Raw genomic sequence first — 26,830 nt, 5'->3', positions numbered from 1 at the left:
TTGCTGCTTTAACAATGTAAATTTCCCCTTGTGGGATAATAAAAGGCTTTCTTGTCTCGTCTCGTCTTATCTTATCTTACAATAGCTTTATCCTAAATAGGGCACTACATAGTGCGTAGTGCACTAAAGTAGGGTGGAGCGGAGCATTTGGAAGTTGCCCGAGGTCACGTGCTCTGACACCTTGTGTTCTGTCATGGTAGTGCAGGGCTGAGAAGGAGCGTAAACAATGTATTTCTCCTCACAAGTGTATTGATTATATTCGGGATTTTAATTCGTGTAGAATGAAGGCGTTGATATCTGTGAATAGCTCGGACTGTGTTTCGCCTACGAGAGCAGTCAATAAATGTTGAGGTTGGCGGTTAAATGGCTTGTTTTAGCGTTAGCTCACATCTGTCTAATCTCTGCTAGTGCTTTCAGTCAGAGGCCACAGTGGCTAGCTAAGCTAAGTTAAGCTAAAATAAGCTAAGCTAACGACAATGCAAGTTGAAACAGCGGGAATGCGGATTTCTGAAAGTGAAGGCAAGCTCGATGCTCACACCCAGAGCTCATTCAGGACGACCTCGAAAAGTTGGCAGTACAGGTGAGTTGGAGTTTGTTTTCTAACCTCACTGATGTGATGGATAGATGTTAGCCATCTGACGAGCCCACTTTCAGCCTGAATTTAACCACCTGTTTAAGCAGGGTGTGTCAGAATAGTGTTCCCCTTTTATGCGTGAGATAAAGGTGAAATTATTCCCATGGTGAACATTTTCCTAGGATAGGAGTATGACCCTTGCTTACTTGATGATCTTCCAAGCACAGATTCCCACCTCTGGTCCAGAACTGAGTACCCTTCTGTCCTGCACACTTCCTGAAATCAGCTTGTGTGTGTGTGTTAGAGCAGAGAAACACAAATGTACAGGAAAGGGGTTTGGAAACCTTCAAGAGATTTGCATTTCAGTGTAATTAACTAATCATATATGTTTGAATTATAAATGTCTTTTGACCTGTGTAGTGTGTGTATACACCTCATCTCATCTCATCTCATTATCTCTAGCCGCTTTATCCTTCTACAGGGTCACAGGCAAGCTGGAGCCTGTCCCAGCTGACTACGGGCGAAAGGCGAGGTACACCCTGGACAAGTCGCCAGGTCATCACAGGGCTGACACATAGACACAGACAACCATTCACACCTACGGTCAATTTAGAGTCACCAGTTAACCTAACCTGCATGTCTTTGGACTGTGGGGGAAACCGGAGCACCCGGAGGAAACCCACGCGGACACGGGGAGAACATGCAAACTCCGCACAGAAAGGCCCTCGCCGGCCACGGGGCTCAAACCCGGACCTTCTTGCTGTGAGGCGACAGCGCTAACCACTACACCACCGTGCCGCCCCGTGTGTATACACAATATGGTTAAATGTTTTTGGACACCTGACATGACACCAGGTGGTGTAGTGGTTAGCACTGTCGCCTCACAGCGAGAAGGTCCTGGGTTCGAGGCCGGCGGCCGGCGAGGGCCTTTCTGTGTGGGTTTCCTCCACAGTCCAAAGACATGCAGGTTAGGTTCATTCTTCTTCTTTTGGCTGAAAGAAAGCACAACTTTATTCATCACACAGTTGTGAAATTTCCTCTCTGCATTTAACCCATCTGAAGCAGTGAACACACGCATACCTAGAGCAGTGGGCAGCCATGCTAACAGCGCCCGGGGAGCAGTTGGGAGTTAGGTGCCTCGGTCAAGGGCACGTCAGTCCAAGGCCGTCCCATATTAACCTAACCGCATGTCTTTGGAGTGTGGGGGAAACCGGAGCACCCTGAGGAAACCCACGCAGACACAGGGAGAACATGCAAACTCCGCACAGAAAGGCCCTCGACGGTTGCTGGGTTCAAACCCAGAACCTTCTTGCTGTGAGGGATCCATGCTAACCACTACACCACCATGCTCTCAGTTAGGGGTCACCACAGCAGATCTTTCGTCTCCATTGCTCCCTGTCTTCCGCATTCTTCTCTACCACACCTGCCACTTTCATGTCCTCTCATACCACATCCATGTATCTCCTCTTTGGCCTTCCTCGTTTTCGTTTGCCTGGCAGCTCCATCCTCAACATGCTCTGCATCTCTTCTCAGGATGTGCCCATACCATCTCGGTCTCGTCTCTTTTAGCTTAATTCCCAAGCTCTCCACATGTGCTGTCCCTCTGATGTGCTCGTTCCTTATCCTGTCCAACCTCCCATCGTAAACCTTAACATCCCCAACTCCGCCACCTCCAACTTTGCCTCCTGTCTCTTCGTTAAGGGTACAGTCTCCAATCCATACATCACAGCTGGTCTCAGTACGGTCTTATACATCTTACCTTTCACTTTTGCTGGGACTTTCCGATCACAAATGACTCCCAAAATCCTTCTCCAACTGCTCCACCCTGCCTGCACTCTCTTTCTCACCCCACTATCACACCCCCCATTTTCCTGCACAGTCGATCCCAGGTACTTGAATTCACCAACTTTCTTTACATCTACTCCTTGTATCTTCACTACACTCTCATCCCCATTCTCATTGATGCACATGTATTCTGTTTTGCTACTGCTCACCTTCATTCCTCTTCGTTCCAATGCATACCTTCATCTCTCCAAACCCAACTCAACCTCCTTTCTACTTTCACCACGTATCACCACATATCACAATATCATCCGCAAACATCATGTTCCATGGTGACTCTTGCCTCACTTCGTCCGTCAAGCTATCCATCACTATGGCAAACAAAAAAGGACTCAAAGCAGATCCTTGATGGAGTCCCACCTTCACCCTGAACCATTCAGTTGTTCCAACTGCCCACCTCACTGCTGTTTCACTGTTCTCATACATGTCTTGCACCACTCTAATATACTTCTCATTCACTCCACTCTCTCATACAATACCATAACTCATCTCCCGGCACTCTATTGTATGCCTTCTCCAGGTCTACAAACACACAATGTAGCTTTCTCTGGCCTTCTGTCTACTTCTCCATTAGCATTCTTAAAGCAAAAATTGGATCCGACGTGCTCTTCCTTGGCATAAACCCGTACTGCTGTTCACAGATTGCTACCTCTCTTCTCAATCTTGCCTCCAATACCCTTTCCCATAGCTTCATGGTGTGGCTCATCAATTTTCTTCCTCTGTAATTACTGCAGCTCTGTACATCTCCTTTATTCTTGTATATTGGGACTAGCACACTCTCCTTTCATTTGGCATTTTCTCATTCTCTAGGATCTTATTAAACAATCAACCTAACAATTATCAGGTTAGGTTAATTGGTGGCTCTAAATTGACCGTAGTGACCGTGAATGGCTGTTTGTTTGTCTATGTGTCAGCCCTGCGATAACCTGGCGACTTGTCCAGGGTGTACCTCGCCTCTCGCCCATAGTCAGCTGGAAAAGGCTCCAGCTTGTCTGTAGTTTTACAATTTCTCGTCACTGGAACTTAAACCTGTTCCAGCATGACTTTGTGCACCAAGTCAAATCACTTTTTTTTTTTTTAAATATATAGCACATTTTAAACAACCTACAGGCTGACCGAAGAGCTTTACAGAGTTTACAACTAAAACGTAGGCAGTCATTAAAAAAAGAGGACCTAGGGGGCGTCGTGGCTCAGGTGGTTAAGGCGCCATACCATGAATGCGGGCGACCCGGGTTCGATTCCGGCCCGAGGTCATTTCCCGATCCCTTCCCGTCTCTCTCTCCCGCTCATTTCCTGTCTCTACACTGTCCTATCCAATAAAGGTGCAAAAAGCCCAAAAAAATATCTTTAAAAAAAAAAAAAAAAAGAGGACCTAAAAGTAAATAGTACATTCTTCACTTCCAGTTCTTCACTTGACTCATCCGATGCCTTGAGGCAACGGTGAAACCATGGCAAAGTTGGAGTGCCAAAAATTCTTATCAATCATTGTGGTTTTCAGTTCTTCACAGTCAAGGTTTGTTTCTGTTTCTATGATTCTCTTCAAAGTCACATAAGGACAACCAGTTCTTCTTTGTGTATCTGGTTCCCAGAGAAGAAGTTTGCCAGCAGGTTCATTACTACAGATGACATGTCCAGCTAATGCCAATCATCTTTTTTGCATGCCAATGAAGACAGGTTGGAGTGAACCATGTAACACTTTGTTCGCGATATGATCTCTCCAAGAGATGCCATAAATGAAACGCAGCATCTTTGTTTACGTGCCGTCGAACTACTTTCTACGAGCAGCATTCAGTGTCCAGGGCTTGGAACCATATAAGAGTATACTTTCAACACATGCTTGAAATACTTTGGTCTTTGTGTTGTTTTTGATAGGAGCTTTCCAGATTTTTTTTTGTAGCGAGTGGAGTGCACGCCATGCCTGGCCAGTTCATGATGTCCGCCATCTGAAGAAAGCAACAGATCATGTGAAGAAGGATTCAGGTGCATATATTTCGTCTTTGGGGCATTGAGGCACAAACCAATACCTTGACAAGCATTCTCCAACCTGATAAGTAGGTCCTGTGCAGCTTTGATCGAGTCCTCAAGAAGTGCTATGTCCTCTGCATAGTCGAGGTCAGACAGAACTTCCGCAGGATGGTGACGAGTATGACGGCGGCGAAGAGTAAGTCCATCTAGAGCGCTGATTGAAGAGCTTGAGGCATAGTCAAGACATGTATGACGAATGAAAACAGTGCAAGTGGATCACCTTGTAGGACGCCCGTATCTGTATTGAAGGGGTCCGTCATTCCATCTGGTGTGATGACTTTAGCAAATGTGTCTTGATGCATAATTTTGATGGCATTCACAACCTCAGGTGGTATTCCGTATGCCTCCAGTATTAGAAACATCTTGTCCTGGTTAATTGAGTCAAAAGCTTTTTGGAAATCGATGAAAATGATGACTGCCTCTTTATTAAAGTTCTTCAACAGTGCGACGAAGAGCCAGAATATGTGCAGTAGTAGAGCGACCTTCACGGAATCCGTTCTGATTTGGCCTCAACACTTTATCAATGACAGGTCGAATTCTGTTCAGAAGACAGCGGTTGTAGACTTTTGATGTGATCTGTGATAAGGAAATGCCTCTGTGATTGTCGGGCAATCGTAGGCCTCCTTTTTTGGGGATCGGGACAAGTCCTGATATTCCCTATTCATCAGGTCAGTTGCCGTAATATGTTTCATTGCAAAACTTATGAAGGTGTTTCTTCACTTTTGGCAACCCCACTGAACACGTTTGGATGAACTGGAACGCCAACTGCATCACAGACCTTCTCGCCCAACATCAGTGCCTGACCTCACAAATGCTGCAAAATCTATTGGAAAGGCTTCCCAGAAGGTTATTATTGCATAAAGGGGGACTAACACCATTTTAATGCACATAGTTTTGGAACGGACACACATGGGTGTGATGATCAGGTGTCCGTATACTTTTGGCCATATCGTGTATAACAGCCAGGGCATTTTATGAGCTTTTTTTTTTTTTTAATGACTGTACTTCCATTCTATTTTATGTAATTTTAATGATGTATTTTAATATTTTATTCTTTTGGTCACTGCTATTATTGGATGCATTATTATTATTATTATTATTTGCTTGCTTTTCTTCTCATCCACTTTTTTGTAGTGATCACATGGAAAATGTAGATGGATATTTAATGAAGTACACAAATCTGGTAACAGGATGGCAGTATCGGTGAGTACCTGCCTGAAATGATCATCAAATTGACCACGGGTTCACAATTCCGGTTCTGGAGTGCCCTTTAGTTCTACACATGTTCACTGAGCCATATAATCAGCTCATTAACAGTCCTTCCTGAGTTGAAGAGTTTGCTGTGCTAGAGCAGGGAAAACAAAAAAATGTGTGGGACAGGGGGTGCTCCAAGACCAGGATTGTGAACTAGACTGATTTGAGATGTTGTAAACCAGACTGTTGTATTTGAGGCTCTGTGTTTTCGCACCACTGACTTGGCTTTCTGTGCTGTTTCTAGATTCTTTGTATTGAACAACGAGGCAGGGCTGCTGGAGTATTTTGTGAACGAGCAATCACGGCACCAGAAGCCCAGGGGCACGTTGCCTTTAGCAGGCGCAGTCATCTCCCCAAGTGATGAGGACTCCCACACCTTCACTGTCAATGCCATCAGTGGGGAGCAGTACAAACTCAGAGGTGCTTCTCTCTTTGTGTGCTTGCTCTTCCCTTTTTTTTTTCCCATGTAAGAACTAAATGAAAATGAATTACAGCTGTACACACATTCTAAGCATGCGCAGAAAGATGAGACATGTCATGACATCTACACAACAGAGAAGGAATAAATAAAGCACAGTAATAATAGCAATGAGAGCGTTTCATGAAGGTTGGATTAATCCCAGACAGACAGCGGTGGGTTTGATGAGCGAGCCCACATACCCCACGCTGTACAAAGCCGAACCGCATTGTCTTTATCAGTGAAAAAAATGTCCTTTTACTTGGAAAAAATGTTTTTTTCATTTGAAGTATACTGCTGGCTGTACTTATCCGTTTATGTCAGCTGTATTACTGCTTAGTCAGCAGATTTTGCGCAGCTCATTAAGTGCAAGGCTGCACACACGAGTGAAGCAATACTGGAAAAGTCAATGCTTCCTCTTACTATTAGAGAAGAACACTAGCTCGTCAACTGATGCGCTTCAGCTTCGTGTACAATAAGGGACTTATTTATAGGAGCTCTATAGCTTCCAGTGCTTCATATAAAATTGCACCATGCTGCTTTTTTAAAGATAGGGCACTTATTATTGCTCTTGTAGCCTGTATCGATTCAGTATATAATGAGCCCTTTACGAATGCTCCTTTCAGCTGCTGATGCTAAAGAGAGACAGCACTGGGTGAGCAGGCTGCAGATCTGCACACAGCATCACACTGAAGCCATGGGCAAGGTGAGAAAATGTAGTGTGTATATAAAATATATGCATCTGTGTAGAATATACGAGAAAACGTCGAGTCACAGGTCAGAAAATGTTAATAGCAGAATTTTTGTAGCTTTTATTCAAGTCTGTACAAGGTCTTCTGGTTCCGTGCCCTATTTGCTTGTGTGTATGGTGGCCAGGTTTATGCACTTTGCTTATCCTGAAGATTAACCCACCACTAAAGACTCCCCGTTTCTCTGTGTTCTCTCAGGGCAGTTCCACTTCTCCTGTGTCCCAGCGCAAGATCAGCCATAACACCGGCTCCATTTTGGGTCTGTCTCAGTTCCACCGTGGCTCCTCCATCTACTCCAGCAAGCGTTCAGTGCTGCGTGACCACCTGGTGGAAGCTCGTGAGGTGAGGCGATATTTATGTAGCTCGCGCTATAATAGTATAAAGAGGATATGCTTTACACTACGTTCACACTGCAAGGCTTAATGCTCAATTCCGATTTTTTGTGAAATCCGATTTTTTTGTGAGGTCATTCACATTAACAAATATATGCGACTTGTATGTGATCCTCAGTATGAACGAAAAGCGACCTAAAAGTGTTCCGCATGCGCATTGCAGGATACGACGACGTCACACGCAGTGAGCATGGCTAGTGTTTACGGAAGTAACCTAAAGTTTCCTGTGTATGACAGTAGCCAGCATGGAGTACCTGGCGATGATGCAGTTGTTGTTGCGACGGAGCCAGAACATGCACAATAGCCTGATGTTAAGGAGGAGGTTGAGAAGGAAGAGGGCAAGGGTTTTGGCTCAGGCATTCTGCGGGGTAGTGACTGCAACCTCCGTTCAAAGGAACGTGTGGGTGCAGAGTCGCATTGATGTCATGCGCCATGTTGTAACTTTTTTTGAGAGACCCGCCGCCTACTTCAGCGCAGAATAGTGACGTTTGTGGCTTGTTGATGACGTGTAAGTCGGATGAATGCGACCTGGCGGTTCAGACTGAAGTCGCATATGAAAAGATCGGATAGGAATCGGAATTAGGACCACATATCCAAACGGCTTGGGTCGGATTTGAAAAAATCGGATCTGTGTCGTTCATATCGTCAATAAAAGATCGGATACAGGTCACATATGGGCGAAAAAATCGGATTTGAGTCACTTCAGCCTGCAGTGTGAACGTAGTGTTAGAGTGCCTATGGCTGTGATAATACAGTGTCTTGCAAGAGTATTCATCTCCCTTGGCATTTGTCATGTTTTGTTGCATTACAAGCTGGGATTAAAATGAATTTTTAGGGGGTTAGCACCATTTGATTTACACAACATGCCTACCACTTTAAAGGTGCAAATTGTTTATTGTGACACAAACAATAATTAGGATGGAAAAAACAGAAATCTGGAGTGTGCATAGGTATTCAAATATGTAGAGCCAGCTTTTGCTGCAATTACAGCTGCAAGTCTCTTGGGGGATGGCTTTATCAGCTTAGCACATCTAGCCACTGGGATTTTTGCCTAGCCTAGCGAATGGGTCTAGCCTCGCACCATATAAACAAAAACACCCCGGGCATCAAATCGTGCACGCCAGTCACAACGCAAGGTTTTTGTTTGGATTCTTTGGGCGGGCTTTTGCAGGAATGACAACAAAGCTGCGCGACGCTGGAGAAAGCACAGCAGGAAAGATGGCTACCGCTAGTGAACAGCGCGCGTTTGACTCCGCTTTGGAATCAGTTTTAGAAGAATTAGACTTGGAGTTTTCGTTGAAACATGAGCAGGAAGAGGCTCTCCGCTCATTCCTTTTCAAGAAGGACGTTTTCGCTGTTTTGCCGACCGGCTATGGCAAAAGTCTGATCTACCAGCTGGCTCCGTTCATAGCCAAAAGGATGGGGCTAGTTTGTGCAGTACGAAGAATTAATAAACAGCTTTGAAACATTACTTTTTGATTGTTTCTTATTTTCCCGTTATTTTAAATTTAAGGGAAATTATTTCACCAAACACCACTAAATAAAAACTCTCAAAAACAGTTTAAAGGAACAGTCCACCGTATTTCCATAATGAAATATGCTCTTATCTGAATTGAGACGAGCTGCTCCGTACCTCTCCGAGCTTTGCGCGACCTCCCAGTCAGTCAGACGCAGTCAGACGTGCTGTCACTCCTGTTAGCAATGTAGCTAGGCTCAGCATGGCCAATGGTATTTTTTGGGGCTGTAGTTAGATGCGACCAAACTCTTCCACGTTTTTCCTGTTTACATAGGTTTATATGACCAGTGACATGAAACAAGTTCAGTTACACAAATTGAAACGTAGCGATTTTCTATGCTATGGAAAGTCCGCACTATAATGACAGGCGTACTAACACCTTCTGCACGCTTCGGCAGCGCATTGATATCTGAGCTCCGTATCAATGCGCTGCCGAAGCGCGCAGAAGGTGTTAGTACGCCTGTCATTATATTGTTCAGTTGTGTAACTGAACTTGTTTCATGTCACTGGTCATATAAACCTATGTAAGCAGGAAAAACGCGGAAGAGTTTGGTCGCATCTAACTACAGCCCCAAAAAATACCATTGGCCATACTGAGCCTAGCTACATTGCTAACAGGAGTGACAGCGCGTCTGACTGCGTCTGACTGCGTCTGACTGACTGGGAGGTTGCACAAAGCTCGGATAGGTACGGAGCAGCTCGTCTCAATTCAGATAAGAGCATATTTCATTATGGAAGTACGGTGGACTGTTCCTTTAAGCAAACCCTTGAAAAACACTTGAAAAAAATGAGTGTATGTTAAGTATGTGGTACAGACTCCAAACTTGTGGTCATTATCTCCAAACTTCTTAATATCTAGAACCTGTTTATTAATTAATACGCATTTTGTAAAATTATTTATTTCAAGGTCTCCCCCATTGCACGCTCTGACTACGTCACAGTCACTGTTGCGCTGATTGGTCAGAGCGTTGGCCTATACGCACAGAGACAGTTTGAAAGACAGCGGTTTGTTCCTCCTACACCCGTCAGAAATGTCTACGGATCGAGGCCAGACTAAATATTCACATTTAGTCTGGCTTGCCAGGCTAATTTTTGCCCATTCCTAAAGGCAAAACTGCTCCAACTCCTTCAAGTTAGATGGGTTGTGTTGGTGTACAGCAGTTGTCAGGTTATGCCGCAGATTCTCAGTCAGATTGAGGTCTGGGCTTTGACGAGGCCATTCCAAGACATTTAAATGTTTCCCTTTAAACCACTCCAGTGTAGCTTTAGTGATCTGTTTAGGGTCATTGTCCTGCTGGAATGTGAACCTTCATCCCAGTCTCAAACCTCTGGCCGACTTCAACAGGTTTTTCTCCAGAATTGCCCTGTATTTAATGCCATCCATCTTTCCTTCAGTCCTGACCAGCTTTCCTGTCTCTGCATATAATAATAATAAATATTATTATTATTCCCATAGCATGATGCTGCCACCACCATGCTTCACTGTAGGAATGGTGTTCTCAGGGTGTTGGGTTTGTGCCGTACATAATGTTTGCCATGATGGCCAAAAAGATCAATTTTAATCTCATCTGACCAAAGAATCTTCTTCCATGTGTTTGGGGAGTCTGCCACATGCTGTTGGGCAAACTCCAAATCGTTTTTTTTCCCCTCCTTTAAGCGATGGCTTTTTTCTAGCCACTCCTCCATAAAGCCCTGCTCTGTGGAGTGTACGGCTTAAAGTGGTCCTATGGACAGATACTCCCATCTCCACTGTGGATCTTTGCAGCTCCTTCAGTGTTATCTTTGGTGTCTTTGTTGCATCTCTGATTAATTCCCTCCTTGCCCGGTCTGTGAGTTTTGGTGGGCGGCCTTCTCTTGTCAGGTTTGTAGTGGTGCCATATTCTTTCCAGTTTGCTATAATGGATTTAACGGTGCTCCGTGGGATATTCAAAGTTTGGGATATTTGTTTATAACCCAACCCTGATCTATACTTCTCCGTAACTTTGTCTCTGACCTGTTTGGAGGCTCCTTGGTTTTCATGTTGCTTGCTTTGTAGTGTTGCAGAGTCAGGGTCCTTCCAGAACAGGTTGATTTATACAGACATCATGTGACACTTTGATTGCACACAAGTGGAGTTTAATCAGCTAATTATGTGACTTATGAAGTGAATTGGTTGGACCAGCTCTTATTTAGGGGTTTCATACGAAAGGAGGTGAATACTTATGCACAGTCCAGGTTTCTGTTTTTTTCATCTTATTGTTTGGCACAAAACAACAATTTGCACGTTTAAAGTGGTAGGCGTGTTCTCATCTCATTATCTGTAGCCGCTTTATCCTGTTCTACAGGGTCGCAGGCAAGCTGGAGCCTATCCCAGCTGACTACGGGCGAAAGGCGGGGTACACCCTGGACAAGTCGCCAGGTCATCACAGGGCTGACACACAGACACAGACAACCATTCACACTCACATTCACACCTACGGTCAATTTAGAGTCACCAGTTAACCTAACCTGCATGTCTTTGGACTGTGGGGGAAACCGGAGCACCCAGAGGAAACCCATGCGGACACGGGGAGAACATGCAAACTCCACACAGAAAGGCCCTCGCCGGCCACGGGGCTCGAACCTGGACCTTCTTGCTGTGAGGCGACAGCGCTAACCACTACACCACCGTGCCGCCCGGTAGGCGTGTTGTGTCAGTCAAATGGTGCTAACCCTCCAAAAGTCAATTTTAATTCCAGCTTGTAATGCTACAAAACAGGACAAACGCCAAGGGGGATGGCATGAATACTTTTGTAAGACACTGTATACCTGCATCCCATCTACGTAACCTGGGACCCTGTTGTACTGTAACTATGCATGAATTCTTCACTTAAAGTTTGCGAAGCCAAAAAAAAAAAAAAGGGTCTAATTTATCTATCTTTTAGTGAAATTGTAAATATTTGTTGTTCTGCAGATGATGACCCAGGCGCAGGACCAGCACAGAGACCTGGTGCAGTGCATTGAGGGCCTGCCAGCCAGTCACAATCCCTCTCCACTGGACCAGGACCTCTTGCTGCTTAAAGCCACCTCGCTGGCCACAATGTCCTGCCTTAATGACTGCCTGCACATCCTGCAGCTTCAGCAACTGGCCCGGCACAGAGTTCCACTCGGAGGTATCAGCATTGTTTTAACAGTGCACATATTCGCTGTATCATGATGAACATGTGACCATCAGCTATGTCAAAATACATGATATATCCAGGTCCATGAAGTATACAAGGACTGTATGAAAAGTGTATCCAAATATTTCTCTTTTTTTTTAACTCGTAAAACATTGTGCAACGATCGTAGCATGTTAGTGGTTGGAATACTAAAAATAGAATTTTCACATTGTAGGTCTGTGTGGAGTTGATTCCGATGCTTCGTTTTCCATACAGACAACAAATACTTGGCATAGTAGCTGATGCAACTGTGTTTTATGCCTTCCACATGTAGTTTATTTTCATCATCATCTGTATTTTAAATCATCCATAAGCTTTACATATGTATGTTGGGCAAAGTGCTATCAGGTACAAAAAATGGCTTCAGATTCAAGTCTTTCGGGATATTTGTCCCATTTCTAAAAAGATGTCTTGTTTAAAGTGTAGTGTGCAGAAGTTACTGAATACCCTTAGGTCAAAGGTTCTCCAGTCTTCAGGGATCCCTGCACTAGAGAGAACTTGAAGCTTTCACTTTTCCACAACACATCTAATTCAAGAGTTTGATCATTAGCTAATTGGGTGTGTGGAGAAACTCTGTAGAGCATTGTGTTCCCTGATCCTCTCTGTTGACTTATTAAATGCTTGTATTTAATCAAGACATTTATTGTCTCTTGAAATACCTGACATGGCACCAAAAAGCCTCCCTGCACAGCTCGAGTGTTTTAGATTGACACGTATTAAAGAAACATCACTGATTTCCATTTTTACTGTACACGTATCGTGTCACTGGTAGCAAATCAGTTAATCCAAGGTCATGTTCTTGTAGTATTTATGACCTGTGGCCTGGCCAGGGAGTGGAATAAAGTTCCATAATGGATGAGGAACAGTATCTCCCTCTGATAGGCCAACGTAGGTAACCAGAGCTTTGGGGGCGTCACCCATGTGCATCGCTTGCCAGCTTCCTCAAACTGTGCTGCTGTCATGAAACCATGTTACTAATGCATAAAGTGATCTTCTGTCTAAGTAGCCAGTTTTCCTCAGCTGACATGAGTGGACAGCTTTTCCTCCAAATAATAATATCTGGTGCATAAATGGCTAGCTGTGTTTGAGATGGGCCTTGGTGGTCTTGTACTTCTGCACACCTTCTGCACAGAACTGAATTTGATCCACTTGCCAAGCATACATATTTTATAGCTCTCTGAAAGAAAAGGAACATACGAACTGGCCAGCAGTCAGTGGGATGTATCAGTATTTTAGTTGCTGTGTAGATCCAGTAAGATTAAGAGGTCAGGATTCCCTCATAAGATTTGACTGATTGTAATGAAGCAGAAGTTGCGAGAGTCTTTTTCGTAGCAGAAAAGCAACAGATCTGCATTTGTGCAGGTCTGTGTGCAGACGCTGATCCCTGGACTTGGGTTGCGAATGTGAACTTCAGGACAGTTGGGAGGGGATCGGACACCTGCAGTTCTAGTTGTGACTGAGGCTGCTGTTGGCTCGTTGCCACTGCATGTACGGTCTGGTGACATGAGCAGCTTTGAACAAGGCTCCATTTGCCCCGCAGGGCCGACCATCGAATGGCTGGAACCCAAACTGCCGGACACTCTAAAGAATGGTGGCACTCTGGCTAGCATCACCAAAGACAGCGGCAAAACACAGGGGACTGCTGTAGAACCTGCTGAAATGGACTCCTGTGACGTTGCTGGGGTAATAAAGGCTTCATATCTTGCACCATATCTAACAAAATTCCTGTTATTTATTTCAGCTACAGTAATCTTTTTGGCTCCAGCAAATATTGTCTGTAGCAACACGAGTGTGTGTGTCATATGATTTAGTGTTATGGTGGTACAATTTGGATTAAACCTCCTACTACGATCCCAGTCTTCTTATTTGCAGCTGCTCTTTGAATGAGTTTGTCTTGGAATTAAAATGACATTCATCTTGTCAGAAAGATGAAACTTGGGTGGAGAGGGTTGCGGTTAAACAGAGCAGCCTCTTACTGGAAAAGAAATAATACAATAGACGTAGACACAGCTCCAGCCTCTTGCTTAAATCGGTTATATCAGTTGAGCTGAAAGTCAATAGCAGGCAGACATTCTCTGTCACGATGTGTTTTAAGCAATGATTTGAGCTGCGTGATTTCATTTGATTTTTGGTCGGCTATTGTGGAAATGTAAACGATTCGATATACAAAGAAATGGAATCTGGTCTGGGTTTTTTTTTTTTTCATTATTAGCCTCTAAGTTTGTCCTAAAGAAATCCACAACCATGTAATTGGCAGTTTCTGTTCTTTTAGAATAATGTAAATTTAAGAAAACTAACCACTCAGGTTTAAACATTTTTCCTACTGTCACTTGTTTCTACTATTATTTCGTAATCATCGAGGTGACCTGGCTATTCTGGGTATGGATATGATTATCCTCTTACAACATACTTTTTCTCATATGAAAGTCAGTTTCATTTAATATGAAAGGACTTCCAAGAAATAACTGCACATTTCTGCCAAGAGAATTAGTTGATGATTCACACAAGATGAGTCAAGACGCAATCAGCTTGTTTCTTGTATTATGCTGTGTGTGTATCCGGGTAATTAGAATTACATTCATATATTATTATGTTGGAGCTGAGTATTTTAGTGAAATGTCACAGGTTTTAGTGGTTCGAGTGCCGTTGCACACCTGACGTCAAAAATCTAGTCGCACCTATTTCTATTAAAGGAAAGGACACCAGTGGAATTTGGTTTTGTCTTGAATTGTCAGGAACATCTGGAATAAAGGGTGTGGGCAAGAGCTGTATTTGGAACATTTCCTGCAGTCATTTTTATGTTACAGGAAATGGAGTCAATATAATAGCCTTAGGCCAAGTCACTGCCTGAGCCATTTCTAGCAGGATATGTCACATTTTGGTCATAGAAAAGCTGTAGTGCAAATCTTAATGCGCGCAACTGTCACATGCGTAAGTATCTATAAGTGGATTGCATACAAGCATGAATTCTACGCAAGTAAACAGAAAAGACTGCTGCAAACCAATCACAAGATTGTGGAAAGCCAGAACATGAGACAGGCCTAGTCTGAAATTTCAATGAATGTGGAAATCTTTGGCCTTTCATGCAAATGAGAGGGATTTCACAATTGTAACTTGATATTTTATGAGGATCTGAATCGATACCTTTCTGTAGGAGGCCTAAAAGGTGGAAGAAAGGAAAGCAGGCTTATCTACGTACTGTCTGTATAAAATGTATACAAATGCTTTGGCTCAGCAGTTGAATCATAGTTTGATGACTGTTTCCTGACATTTGATAGAATTTCTGTAAGAATAATGGAGGGATTAAAGAAAGGTGTGTGGGGGGAATATGCTTGAGTTAGAGTAGCCTTTCTGTGTACATGATTGATTTGTAGTTTGTAAATTATATGAATAGGAAAATAATAAAGTAGAAGCCCTTTTCCGAATAATAGCATTTGGAAGTTTGCCAGCAACGTTAATAATAACAAATTAATGTCGCCTGTGTGTGTGCAGTTTCTATGAGAAACCTTAAGAGAATCTTGTTACCATAAAAGCTATCTGCTTTCCACCAAAACACTGTTTGCGTTAGCACATTAAATAGTGTTAATGTATATTCTAGGAGCAGGAAGACATTGATGCAGAAGAGGAGCAGGAAGACTCCTTTCCAGTTGAGGAAGAGGACTTGGGAGCGGTCGAGGAAGAACGTAGTGTCATCCTGCACCTTCTCTCTCAGCTCAAACTGGGCATGGACCTTACCAGAGTGAGCCACCTGACCAAACTATCTACACAAACTACGATATCAAGCATAAACAAATTTCTATTAACTCAGTACTTTTAAAGTAAATGCATACAGCATTTATTTGTTAATAATACTGTGTGTCATACTTCTCAGCAAATGAAATATGGTTGCACTGAGTGAGTTAACATGCAGTATACGCACACTTAAGTCGTGCGGCAGGGCTATAAGGTAGAATGAGGACTGAGTTTTGAGATAAGAGGTTGTTTAACCACATTCCAAAGACAAGTTGCTACTCTGGAGAGGGCATTGTCCCCAAGTCATTGCATGTTAAATGCAGAGGTGGACAAAGTACCCAACTTCATAACTTAAGTCAAAGTACAGATCCCACTGGTCAAATATTACTCCAATACAAGTGAAAGTTGTACAGTCAATTTTTTATTTAAGTACTTGCTTTTAAAAATACTTAAGGATTAAAAGTACGTTTTGTATCAATGCATTGTTGTATTATTGCCACAACGCTTACAAAACCTAATGCCTCTGAAGCAGCTGACTGGATTTCTGGATTTACTGACAAGCTTGTAGAATCTGTAGAATAAACACCTGGTAGAATGTTACAAAATGAAACACAACTGAACTGAAAAAGAGCCATTGCCATTTTTAATTTTTTTTTTTAATTGTAACACTCATCCCGACCCCCACAAAGCAGCATGGTAGTGTTCTGACACCGCTCTGGCAGTGTGTGCACACGTATATGTGTATGTTAATCATTAAGACAGTGGAATAGCTGTAAATGCAGCTTGCTCAGAAAGTTAAAATGACAATCCAGCCTGTTTAAAACCCAGGTCCACACCTCGAGCTTAATAACTGCCCAACAGCAACACTGCTTTAAGCGAGACAAAAAAGTGCAAGACCATCATCTGACATCAAAATAAAAAATTCCAACAATTTGTCGCGACTGACTAGTACAATACTGTCCATCTCACAGGTCTCGTGTGCGCATGCGTAAGTGTATGCATTCACGCACATATGAATCCGCCTGTGGAATCATGGTGGTTTAACGTTAAGCTAGCTAGTCAGTGAAGCTCCACCTGACATGCTAGCAAACTCTTTTCAAACTCGAAATCATATTGGGTAGCCAACATTACTAGAAAAGAAAGATTTCTACATTCTGTTTATTTGGCAAGATTATGCTAAAACACATTTCTGAAAGCACTTCATATAAGTTAACGTTATTCATGTTAGTGTAACTCTGTTTTTGCATGCTAACTAACAGTGTCCAAGTTAACTAGCTACTGTATGTGTTAACGTTAGCCGTGGACAAGGCGATGGCAACTTGGCGGGCAAATCCATAGAAAGTCATTTGACTAACCAGACTGCATAGCTATTGCAATGTTATCGCTAGCTCTAAAAGCACAGACAACTTAATTACAAGCTTTCTCTTGGAATAAAACGCTTATATACCTCAATATGCTTCTGCAGGTTGGACGGCAAATTTTTGTAGACTGATTTGCTCTGTTTTAGGCAAACATTTAAAACGAAACCAATCTTTATTCCTTTCAGAAAACTGAAATATGGGGTTCTAGCTATAGCCATGGGTGCATGCGTTCCCCAGAAGAACTGCTTCCTTCCATTCTGCCATCAACTGATCGTGTTAAATAATACTGCGGAGAAATCATTGAACTTGATTTTATACAGTCTATGAACGTGACGTGACCCTAGTGATTTACTGATGGGCTGTCTCTCAGTGTCACCTGCGAAAAATCTAGTCACGTTTTAGAGAAGAAAAAAATCCACTTTCAAAGCAACGAGTAATGAGGACCTTGATAGAAATGTAGTGGAGTAAAAAGTACAATATTTGTCTTTCAAATGTAGTGAAGTTAGTCATAAGTTGCCAGAAAAAAAATAATACTCAAAGTACAGATACTCAAAGTGTACTTAAGTACAGTACTCAAGTAAATGTACTTCGTTACTGTCCACCTCTGGTTAAATGGAGGGATAGTGAGTTGATCAGTACAGGAGAATCATGATGAATTGAAATTTAAATGAGAATCAGATGCAGGTGTGTTAGTAGTCAGAGTGTTGACATGTTATGAATGTCAAAACTTAAAGGGTACCAGTACAGCATTTAGACATGTTTGATATTGATGGTACAAGCCCTAATTATGATAATGCACACAAGTGCAAGCCACCTGATTAACTATCATGAGCTTAAAAGTCCAAAAGCACATCAAGTTTTATTGCACATTGGAAACTAGTATGGCACGCAGGATGTGACATCAAGTTGTTGATAGCCAGGTACCGGAAGTTAAGTGTAGCTGATGTAAACATACTTGTTAGCCTGGATTTAGTCCGATGAAAGAGTTATCTTCAAGTCAGTATGGGCAGCTGAGAAACCAGATATCTGTATGAGCCTCGGAAAAAGGACTGTCCGCATCTGGGAAATGATTTCAGCAGCGACTCATCAGATGATTCTAACGATGAACTCGGTGGTGCTTTGCGAGTGCAAAGTTAGAAAGGTAGGGAAAAAGGATTCAGCAGCTATCTAGTGCCGAACTTTTTATATGATATATAATACAGGCGCAGTCATTGAATTGTTTCACGTACAAATCCGATTTGGAAATGTATGTCGCTTACAAGCCTGCGTTGGAAATGGACCATGATATCTTGTGTGTAGCACTATATCACCACCTGTTTTCATAGTACATACTGATAATTTGTATATCTTATCCACATTTAAATACTGAGATATTGCACTCCCTTCCATGCAGGTGGTCCTTCCTACATTTATCCTGGAGAAACGCTCTTTGCTGGAGATGTACGCAGACTTCATGTCTCACCCAGACCTTTTTGTGGCCATCACAGATGGCACCAGTCCTATGGACCGTATGATCAGATTCGTGGAGTATTACCTCACTTCCTTTCACGAGGGCCGCAAGGGAGCTATTGCCAAGAAGCCCTACAACCCAATCATTGGCGAAACATTCCACTGCTCCTGGAGAGTGCCAAAAATGGCAGTGTCTCAAGGAAGTGTTCAGAAAGAGGGCTCCAGTGCATCAGACTGCTACCATTTGAGATTCGTGGCTGAGCAGGTGTCCCACCATCCACCCGTCTCGGGCTTCTACGCTGAATGCCAGGAGAGGCAGATGTGTGTAAACACACATGTGTGGACCAAAAGCAAGTTCATGGGCATGTCAATCGGCGTTTCCATGATTGGAGAGGGTAAGGCAGCTTTCCTAGTGTACCCTTAAGTTTTTTGTTTTTATTTTATTCACTTAAGATTAAGATACTACAAATCTTAAAGTGCATATCACGGGTAAATTCAGGAGCAAGATCAATGTAATTCTCCTATTTTATATTAAACTTTGGTCAAATATCGGTCACATTTTGTGAAATTTTTTTACCTTGCGCAATACCAGAAAAATTCAGTTCAAATCAAGCCATTTGAGGCGAATTGGTCCGCCTCTGAAAAAACTCGGCATTTGGATTTCCCGGCAAACATTGATTTTCGTGACGTCGCGTGCGGGACGCCTCCTTCTGAATCCTACGTCAGCGCTGGTTTGTTGATGAGAAAACGACCTGGTGGTTTTCTGCAAATTTCTTCAACGTTATCATGTAATTATTAAAATGGTTAACAGCTGTATCGTAGGAGGGTGTAGCAACACCAATCCTGATGGGATTAGTACTCATCATTTCCCAAAAGACCGGACAATGAGGGAGAAATGGGAGCGCTTGGTCTACACAGGCTGTGCACTGAAACTGTGGTAACGTCACGAATCTGGCTCCAGACTCCCTTGGGGTTTTTCCAGACGCGTTTTGTTATTTTATTTTTTTCTGCTGTTCACAGATGGCCTTGTGCAAAATTACCCTTCTAGAGAAGTGTGTAAAGGGACATACTTTCATATAAAAAAAATAAAAAAAAATTGGTCCAGAATATGCACTTTCAGAGGTCTGTCAGTCTGTTATGGCCCAGATGTTTGGGGGGATATCTTGAATATATTTATATCTTATTCATACCTGTCTAGTATTTCTTATTATTTATAAGATTACAATAAACCAAATATAAGAGTTATTATATTTCTAGTAAATTATGTGCTTGAAAATAATTTTGAAATTCGATAAAAATGTCTAGAAATAGGTTTAATGGTTTTATGTTTGGTTTATTGTAATGATTAAATAATTTTGGGGAAGCCATGGCCTAAAGGTTAGAGAAGCAGCTTTGGGACCAAAAGGTTGGTGGTTTGATTCCGTGGACCATCAAGAATGGCTGAAGTGCCTTTCAGCAAGGCAACTCACCCCCAACTGCTCCCCAGGCTGCTCTGGGTATGTTGTATGTCGCTCTGGATAAGAGTGTCTGCTAAATGCCTATAATGTAATAATTGGAAATTACCATATGAATTTGAAAATATTCAAGATATTTTCTCTTAATTTATTTTTTAATTCATTTTTTGCACAGTGTTGCTTTAGTAATTTAAATATGTTCAAATGCTTAGTGCTGTAACATTCAAATTGATGGAAAAATATTTAAATCGTCAGGCTTTAGGCTTTTTCCAGTGCTCTGACAGATAGCTAGAATGGCTCTTAACTTTCAAAGGCTGATCAAATTTAGTCATGTTGAAAATTTGTTCTACCTTTTGGATCTTTTGTGTCAAGTTAAATTTGCAAGTACAGGGGGCTGGTTTATGGTTTGTTGGTCTCTGCGTGCTTAATCGAATGATACATTTTTTTGCAGTGTTCATTATGTGTTGGGGTTTCCTCAGGTAATCTGCACCTGTTGGAGCACGGCGAAGACTACACATTTACTCTGCCATCAGCCTATGCCCGCTCGATCCTCACCGTGCCCTGGGTGGAGCTGGGCGGAAAGGTCAACGTGAACTGCGCCAAGACAGGCTACAGTGCAGCCATCACCTTCCAGACCAAGCCTTTCTATGGGGGCAAGCTGCATAGGTCAGTGACATGAGGTCACATTACACTTTAATTGACTTTACTGTCAGTCTGCCTTGCGGTGTACTATCTGCAGACAACTCGGGAACAAAACTAAAGGGGTTTGCTCTTGTGAAAAGATACAGTCGTGTGATATGAGTCGCAGGGAATACATGATTTCTCAGAACCTTATTGTAAGTCATTTCCTGCAAGTATATATTACTCATCACTTGTTATTGCACAGCTCATTTGAGCACATTTTGGACTTCATTTTCTTGTAGTGTAATGTGTTTTTTCTGAAAAGACTTGCTTAATGTTACCATAAAGAGCAGTTTTGAACAACAGCACGATACATCACACCATCACAGAAACCCATTATTGGAGTTTTGATAGAAATTTAATGAGCTCTAGTTGTTTGTTACACGAGCGCTTGAGGAGACGGACCCAGCTGCTCATTATGCTCAGTCTGCATGCTCATTTATGCTGCCCTTTCTTTCTCTCTCTGACATACTTTGCCTGTGCCTTATTTTTGAGTGGCACATGTTTCCATTGTGAAAGTTGAGCACGTAGATTGTAATAAGATCCTATGTTTTTGTTACACAGAGTGAACGCAGAGGTGAAGCACAACCCCACCAACTCTGTAGTGTGTCGCGTGCAGGGGGAATGGAATGGCGTGCTCGAGTTTGCCTACAGCAACGGTGAGACGCGCGTCATAGACGTCCTCAAGCTACCCATCACCAGGAAAAGAGTGCGGCCTAAAGAGCAGCAAGGACCTTACGAGTCCAGGTCTGGATTTGTCTTTCACAGAATGGTTCATTGAGATGTTTTTTGGCATGAATTTACTTCTGAATTGCATCGTACTGCCAGTCAGTTTTCTAGATCGTCACTGTATCACAAACATCAACTGTTGAACGCAAGCATGGTGAAGGAGCTGAAAATGATTTATATCTACTCTAAATTTCTTGACTGCTTAGAAATTCCTTCCTAATAATGGTAGTTAAAGCTACAGTGCCCAGGATTTCCAAAGTTAAAAAATTGGAGGGAATAACTTTGTTGATTGTCCATCTACATGGTGATGAGAGTCAATAAGCAAGCAGAGAGGAGGATACAGTCCTTTTTTTATTTAAAAAAAAAAACAATAAAGACAGTTGTCTGATCTCCAATTGGGTGGGAAACTAATGAATGAGGAGACACCACCCAGGGTTTAGTGCAAAAAGATAAAGAATTTAAATGAAGAAAATTCAGGGAAGTGAAGCATGAGGTCAGTGCGGGTGCTGGAGGGCCTAAGCTGGCCAGCAGTGACGTTGCAGGCAGGGGCTGGCTGTGTCTGGGTCTTTCGGCGATTGTCCAGATGCCGTGAAGGAAGCCGGATCCAGCGATGGGGAAGAGAAAGCTCTCTGTAGTCTTTGGTGTCATCCTCGGTGTCGAGGAGGTGCCCTGGGTAAAGAGGGAGAGCAAAAATGAATGTATGCGCACTGAGTGAGCTTCACCAACCTCAGAATGTGGCAGCGTCTCTTTTTATACTCCCTTGGCTGCTCAAGGAGTGTGAATTGAGGTGTCGATTATACCGCTTCAGCCGTGTCTGATCAGATGGCTCTGCCCCATAGTCACGCTGCTTTCGGCTGTCCATAATAATGGTGCTGAAACGCTGTTGTCCGTTCAGCACCGCAGGAGCGGTAGAGCGAGGAGCAATGCGCTGCTTACAGTGGTGCTTGAAAGTTTGTGAACCCTTAAGAATTTTCTATTTCTGCATAAATATGACCTAAAACAACATCAGATTTTCACACAAGTCCTAAAAGTAGATAAAGAGAACCCAGTTAAACAAATGAGACAAAAATATTATACTTGGGTCATTTATTTATTGAGGAAAATGATCCAATATTTCATATCTGTGAGTGGCAAAAGTATGTGAACCTCTAGGATGAGCAGTTAATTTGAAGGTGAAATTAGAGTCAGGTGTTTTCAATCAATGGGATGACAATCAGGTGTGAGTGGGCACCCTGTTTTATTTAAAGAACAGGGATCTATCAAAGTCTGATCTTCACAACACGTTTGTGGAAGTGTATCATGGCACGAACAAAGGAGATTTCTGAGGACCTCAGAAAAAGCATTGTTGATGCTCATCAGGCTGGAAAAGGTTACGAAACCATCTCTAAAGAGTTTGGACTCCACCAATCCACAGTCAGACAGATTGTGTACAAATGGAGGAAATTCAAGACCATTGTTACCCTCCCCAGGAGTGGTCGACCAACAAAGATCACTCCAAGAGCAAGGCGTGTAATAGTCGGCGAGGTCACAAAGGACCCCAGGGTAACTTCTAAGCAACTGAAGGCCTCTCTCACATTGGCTAATGTTCATTAGTCCACCATCAGGAGAACACTGAACAACAATGGTGTGCATGGCAGGGTTGCAAGGAGAAAGCCACTGCTCTCCAAAAAGAACATTGCTGCTTGTCTGCAGTTTGCTAAAGATCACATGGACAAGCCAGAAGGCTATTGGAAAAATGTTTTGTGGATGGATGAGACCAAAATAGACCTTTTTGGTTTAAATGAGAAGCGTTATGTTTGGAGAAAGGAAAACACTGCATTGAACCTCATCCCATCTGTGAAACATGGTGGTGGTAGTATCATGGTTTGGGCCTGTTTCGCTGCATCTGGGCCAGGATCATTTTCCTCAATAAATAAATGACCAAGTCTAATATTTTTGTTTCATTTGTTTAACTGGGTTCTCTTTATCTACTTTTAGGACTTGTGTGAAAATCTGATGATGTTTTAGGTCATATTTATGCAGAAATATAGAAAATTCTAAAGGGTTCACAAGCTTTTGCAAGCACCGCTGTATGCCGCGGCTTTCCCTGGTTGCTCTGCCTGGTTGGTCCATCTCACCACATCTGGCTTGCCCTTCTTGGTGAGGTCTGAAAGGGGAGAAGTTAGAGAGGAGAACTTGGGCACAAATCTGCAATTATACCCTACCAGCCCCAAAAATGCACATACCTGGTGCTTGGTGGAGGGCTGGGGGTACTTCTGTACGGCCTCCGGTTTCTTCTCCTGTGGCTTCAGCAGCCCCTGGCTGATGCGATGGCCCAGGTACTGCGCCTCGGTCAGCCCTAGATGGCACTTTTGGGGCTGGCAGTCAGCCCAGCCTTTCTGAGCTCCCCAAGGATGGCTTTTAGGTGGTGCAGATGATTGGCCCAGGTGGACAAATGGATGATGTCATCCAGGTAAGTGGCAGCAGACTCTTGGTGGGGGCGCAGAATTATATCAATGAGCCGTTGGAAGATCACGTATGCACTAAGTGAGCTTCACTAACCTCTGAATGTGGCAGCGCCTCTTTATGCTCCCCTGTCTGCTCAAGGACGGTGACTTGAGGTGCTGATTATACCGTTCCAGCCGTGTCTTATCAGTGGGCTCCGCCCCGTAGCCACACTGCTTTTGGCTGCCAAAACAATGGTGCTGAAGCGTTGATGTCCATTCAGCACCACAGGAGCAGTAGAGCGAGAAGCAATGCGCAGCTTATGCGGTGGCTTTCCCTGGCTGCCGCCACAACTTGAATTATAATGTGAATATTACCGTCATATCGTCACACACCGAATAGATATGCCATGACCAAAAACTTCATCTGTTTTACCATTCCATATTTGCACTTCTTGCAGGCGACTGTGGCAGCATGTGACCGAGTCCTTGCTACAGAAGGACATGGAAAAGGCCACGGAGCACAAGCGCTTCCTGGAGGAGAGACAAAGGAAAGAGGAAAGACACCGCACTGAGACCGAGACGCCATGGAGGACCAAATACTTTGAAAGAAAAGTAAAGCACGTTCATCAACACACAGCCAAATCTATTAGTTACCCCAATTTCTAAACCAAAAAGCTCTCTTATGCTTGGTGTGGTGTGCAGTGTCTTTTAATTATATGAATCACAACGACTAAACGCACTTTTCCATTAAAGATGATGGAAGTAACTTGATCAGTGCTCATGTTATAAATAGATCTACATTGGTGGTTTTGCTTCCCCTAGATGTTTACTCAGTCTGTTATGAAAATTATGGGTGATTGGAGTCTTTAACATGAGACACTTGTTGTTTTTAAGACTTGGATTGTTTATTTAAGGAGCAAAATGTACTTAAAAAAAATGAACCTAAGCATGGTTTGTTTGGTTTTTTTTTCCCCTCTTCTTTTGCCCAGGGTGAAGGCTGGGTGTATTACAAACCACTATGGAAAAGTGTTCCAGCACAGAGCTCCTCTTCTGCAGTGCTTCAGTCTAACCCCTGACCACAGCTCCAACCCTGATCCCTCACCTGCAGGAGCCTGACCCTCCAGGGCTGTCTGTGGGGTCTTGTGCTCTCTCTTTTACAAATGAAGAGGTGCACACACACATACATATGCACATGCGCGTGCGCACACGCACATATATATACACACACGCACGCGTGCACGCGCGTATTCAAAGACTCCCTTCCTTATGATTCCTTAATAAAGTTATGGCTATAATGCTCTCTGGAGAGTAGTGGACTGCCTGAATCAGATCAAATTCAGCATCCCTTGATTTTGGTCTAATATTACAATGAATCGTTCTGATCCACAAGAGATCCCAGTGTGCACAGGTGTCTTTCTTTTTTTTTTTTTATGTTGCCTTAATGGGAATTGTGAATAGTATGAGAACGTGTTGATGTCTGACAGGTGTTTGAGGATTGTGTTTGAGGATGCTTTATTTCTTTACATAATTCTTCTCTTGATCTTATTATAGAATGCTGTTCTCTGGCCAGATTATGGCCAAACCTTTTCCAGTATGCGAGCAGTTTGATATGATTTTGATATCATCAGGGAGATCTTCAAAGTTTCGTGCAGGAGCATCTTGATGTTTGACTAAATGATGAGCAGTAGCTCTTTTGTTTTTTGTTTTGTTTTTTTGTTTGTTTTTTTCCATCAGAGCTGGATTCCATAAAACATCTGGAGCCATGATGAAAGCAAATTCACTGGTTTGGCCTTTCATTTGTGCTACATTGGTTAGCCAAGTGTTTGGAGAGAGGTGTTGAGAGCTGTATTAGTTTTCATAAACCTTTTTTTTTTTTTCCTCTCTTGCTCGCCCTTTTCTCTCTATTTGTCTCCTCATTGCTCAGGTGGGGGCTTGCTCTGATTTTCAAAACAGTGCGCTGTTTTGAAAGCACACAAATTTACTGGCTTCAATTATAAAACTGACAACTTGGAACATCAAATGAATCCATCGGTTCCAGTCTTCATTAGTTTTCTCTGTTGATATCTTTCAATATGTGAAACTATCATACAGTATTATTGCAATTTGATCAGAAATGTCAAATCACATGCAGTGAATGCTCTGCTCTGTAGTTTTCCTTTCTCTCTTTTGTAATTCTACCTCTCGACTGCAACTCTTCAGTCTGAAAGGCAATCAGATATAAACCACAGATAGCGAAAGATGTGGTGGATATTTAGTTTTTGAGCCATAAGAAGCCAGCAGAAATAACAAAGGAAGAAAACTGAACAACCTAAAATATTAAGCGTGCAGAGATTTCCTGATCGACTGAAACAAAGCTCATTTACTTTTAAATGCTGCATTTTTACTTCTGATTGATGGCAGTTTAAGTGAAAATGTGTTGGACAGAGCACAAGTGAAGAACCTCTCATACGAAAGCGCTACTTTAACCCCGGTTGGTCTTGCTGAGAAATTTGTGGTGCCTTATTTGTGTTGGTCTTCCTCACGTTCATGCCTGCAAACACATTCTTTATGGAATACATTGAGTATGTACGTATGTGCTCCCAATTCCTAGCATCTTAGCAAGGACACCCAGAACGTTCGCTGTCTGTTCTCTGCTCTGTACAGTTTGTGTTTTAATTCACACACTTGGCTTTCCACTCAGGGGGCTGATCTTCAGAACACATATTTAAACTAACCAAGTTACATGACGCTTTCAGTGGAGCATCTCCACTGAAAATGTCCAAATCAGGATGTGAACTGTCTGTCTGTCTGTCTGTCTGTTTGCAAACAGGCCCCAAGTGTGTCTTGCTGAGCTGTGAACTGCACTGATGTTTTAATTATCCTCCTGGTAGCCTGAGAAAAGAAATGAATGAACCAATAAAGTTGATAATGTATTTGAAATTTTCTGGTTTCTTTTGTTATCATGCAATTGTGTTTTGGTTATGCAGTCGCTTCAGATTGTGAAAACAACCCCATCCTACACACGCGCACC

General features: G+C 42.8%; 1 protein-coding gene across 1 annotated transcript; it reads left to right on the top strand.

Annotated features, from left to right (window-relative positions):
• The first annotated feature begins 196 nt into the window (after window positions 1-196).
• osbpl11 (oxysterol binding protein-like 11) lies at window positions 197-26,739 on the top strand. Its single transcript, XM_060930234.1, has 13 exons — window positions 197-580; window positions 5,576-5,644; window positions 5,940-6,115; window positions 6,779-6,858; window positions 7,100-7,243; window positions 11,742-11,940; window positions 13,529-13,671; window positions 15,587-15,727; window positions 18,475-18,925; window positions 20,464-20,650; window positions 21,230-21,412; window positions 24,279-24,432; window positions 24,810-26,739. Exons 1-13 carry the CDS (start codon window positions 477-479, stop codon window positions 24,894-24,896), a joined length of 2,118 nt encoding a protein of 705 aa, XP_060786217.1. The 5' UTR covers window positions 197-476; the 3' UTR covers window positions 24,897-26,739.
• The last annotated feature ends 91 nt before the right edge of the window (window positions 26,740-26,830 follow it).

Source organism: Neoarius graeffei, chromosome 9 (assembly GCF_027579695.1).
Source record: "Neoarius graeffei isolate fNeoGra1 chromosome 9, fNeoGra1.pri, whole genome shotgun sequence".
Lineage (NCBI taxonomy): Eukaryota > Metazoa > Chordata > Actinopteri > Siluriformes > Ariidae > Neoarius > Neoarius graeffei.
The sequence above is the reverse complement of the archived record's forward strand: the minus strand, read 5'-3'. Positions and strand labels throughout refer to the sequence as shown.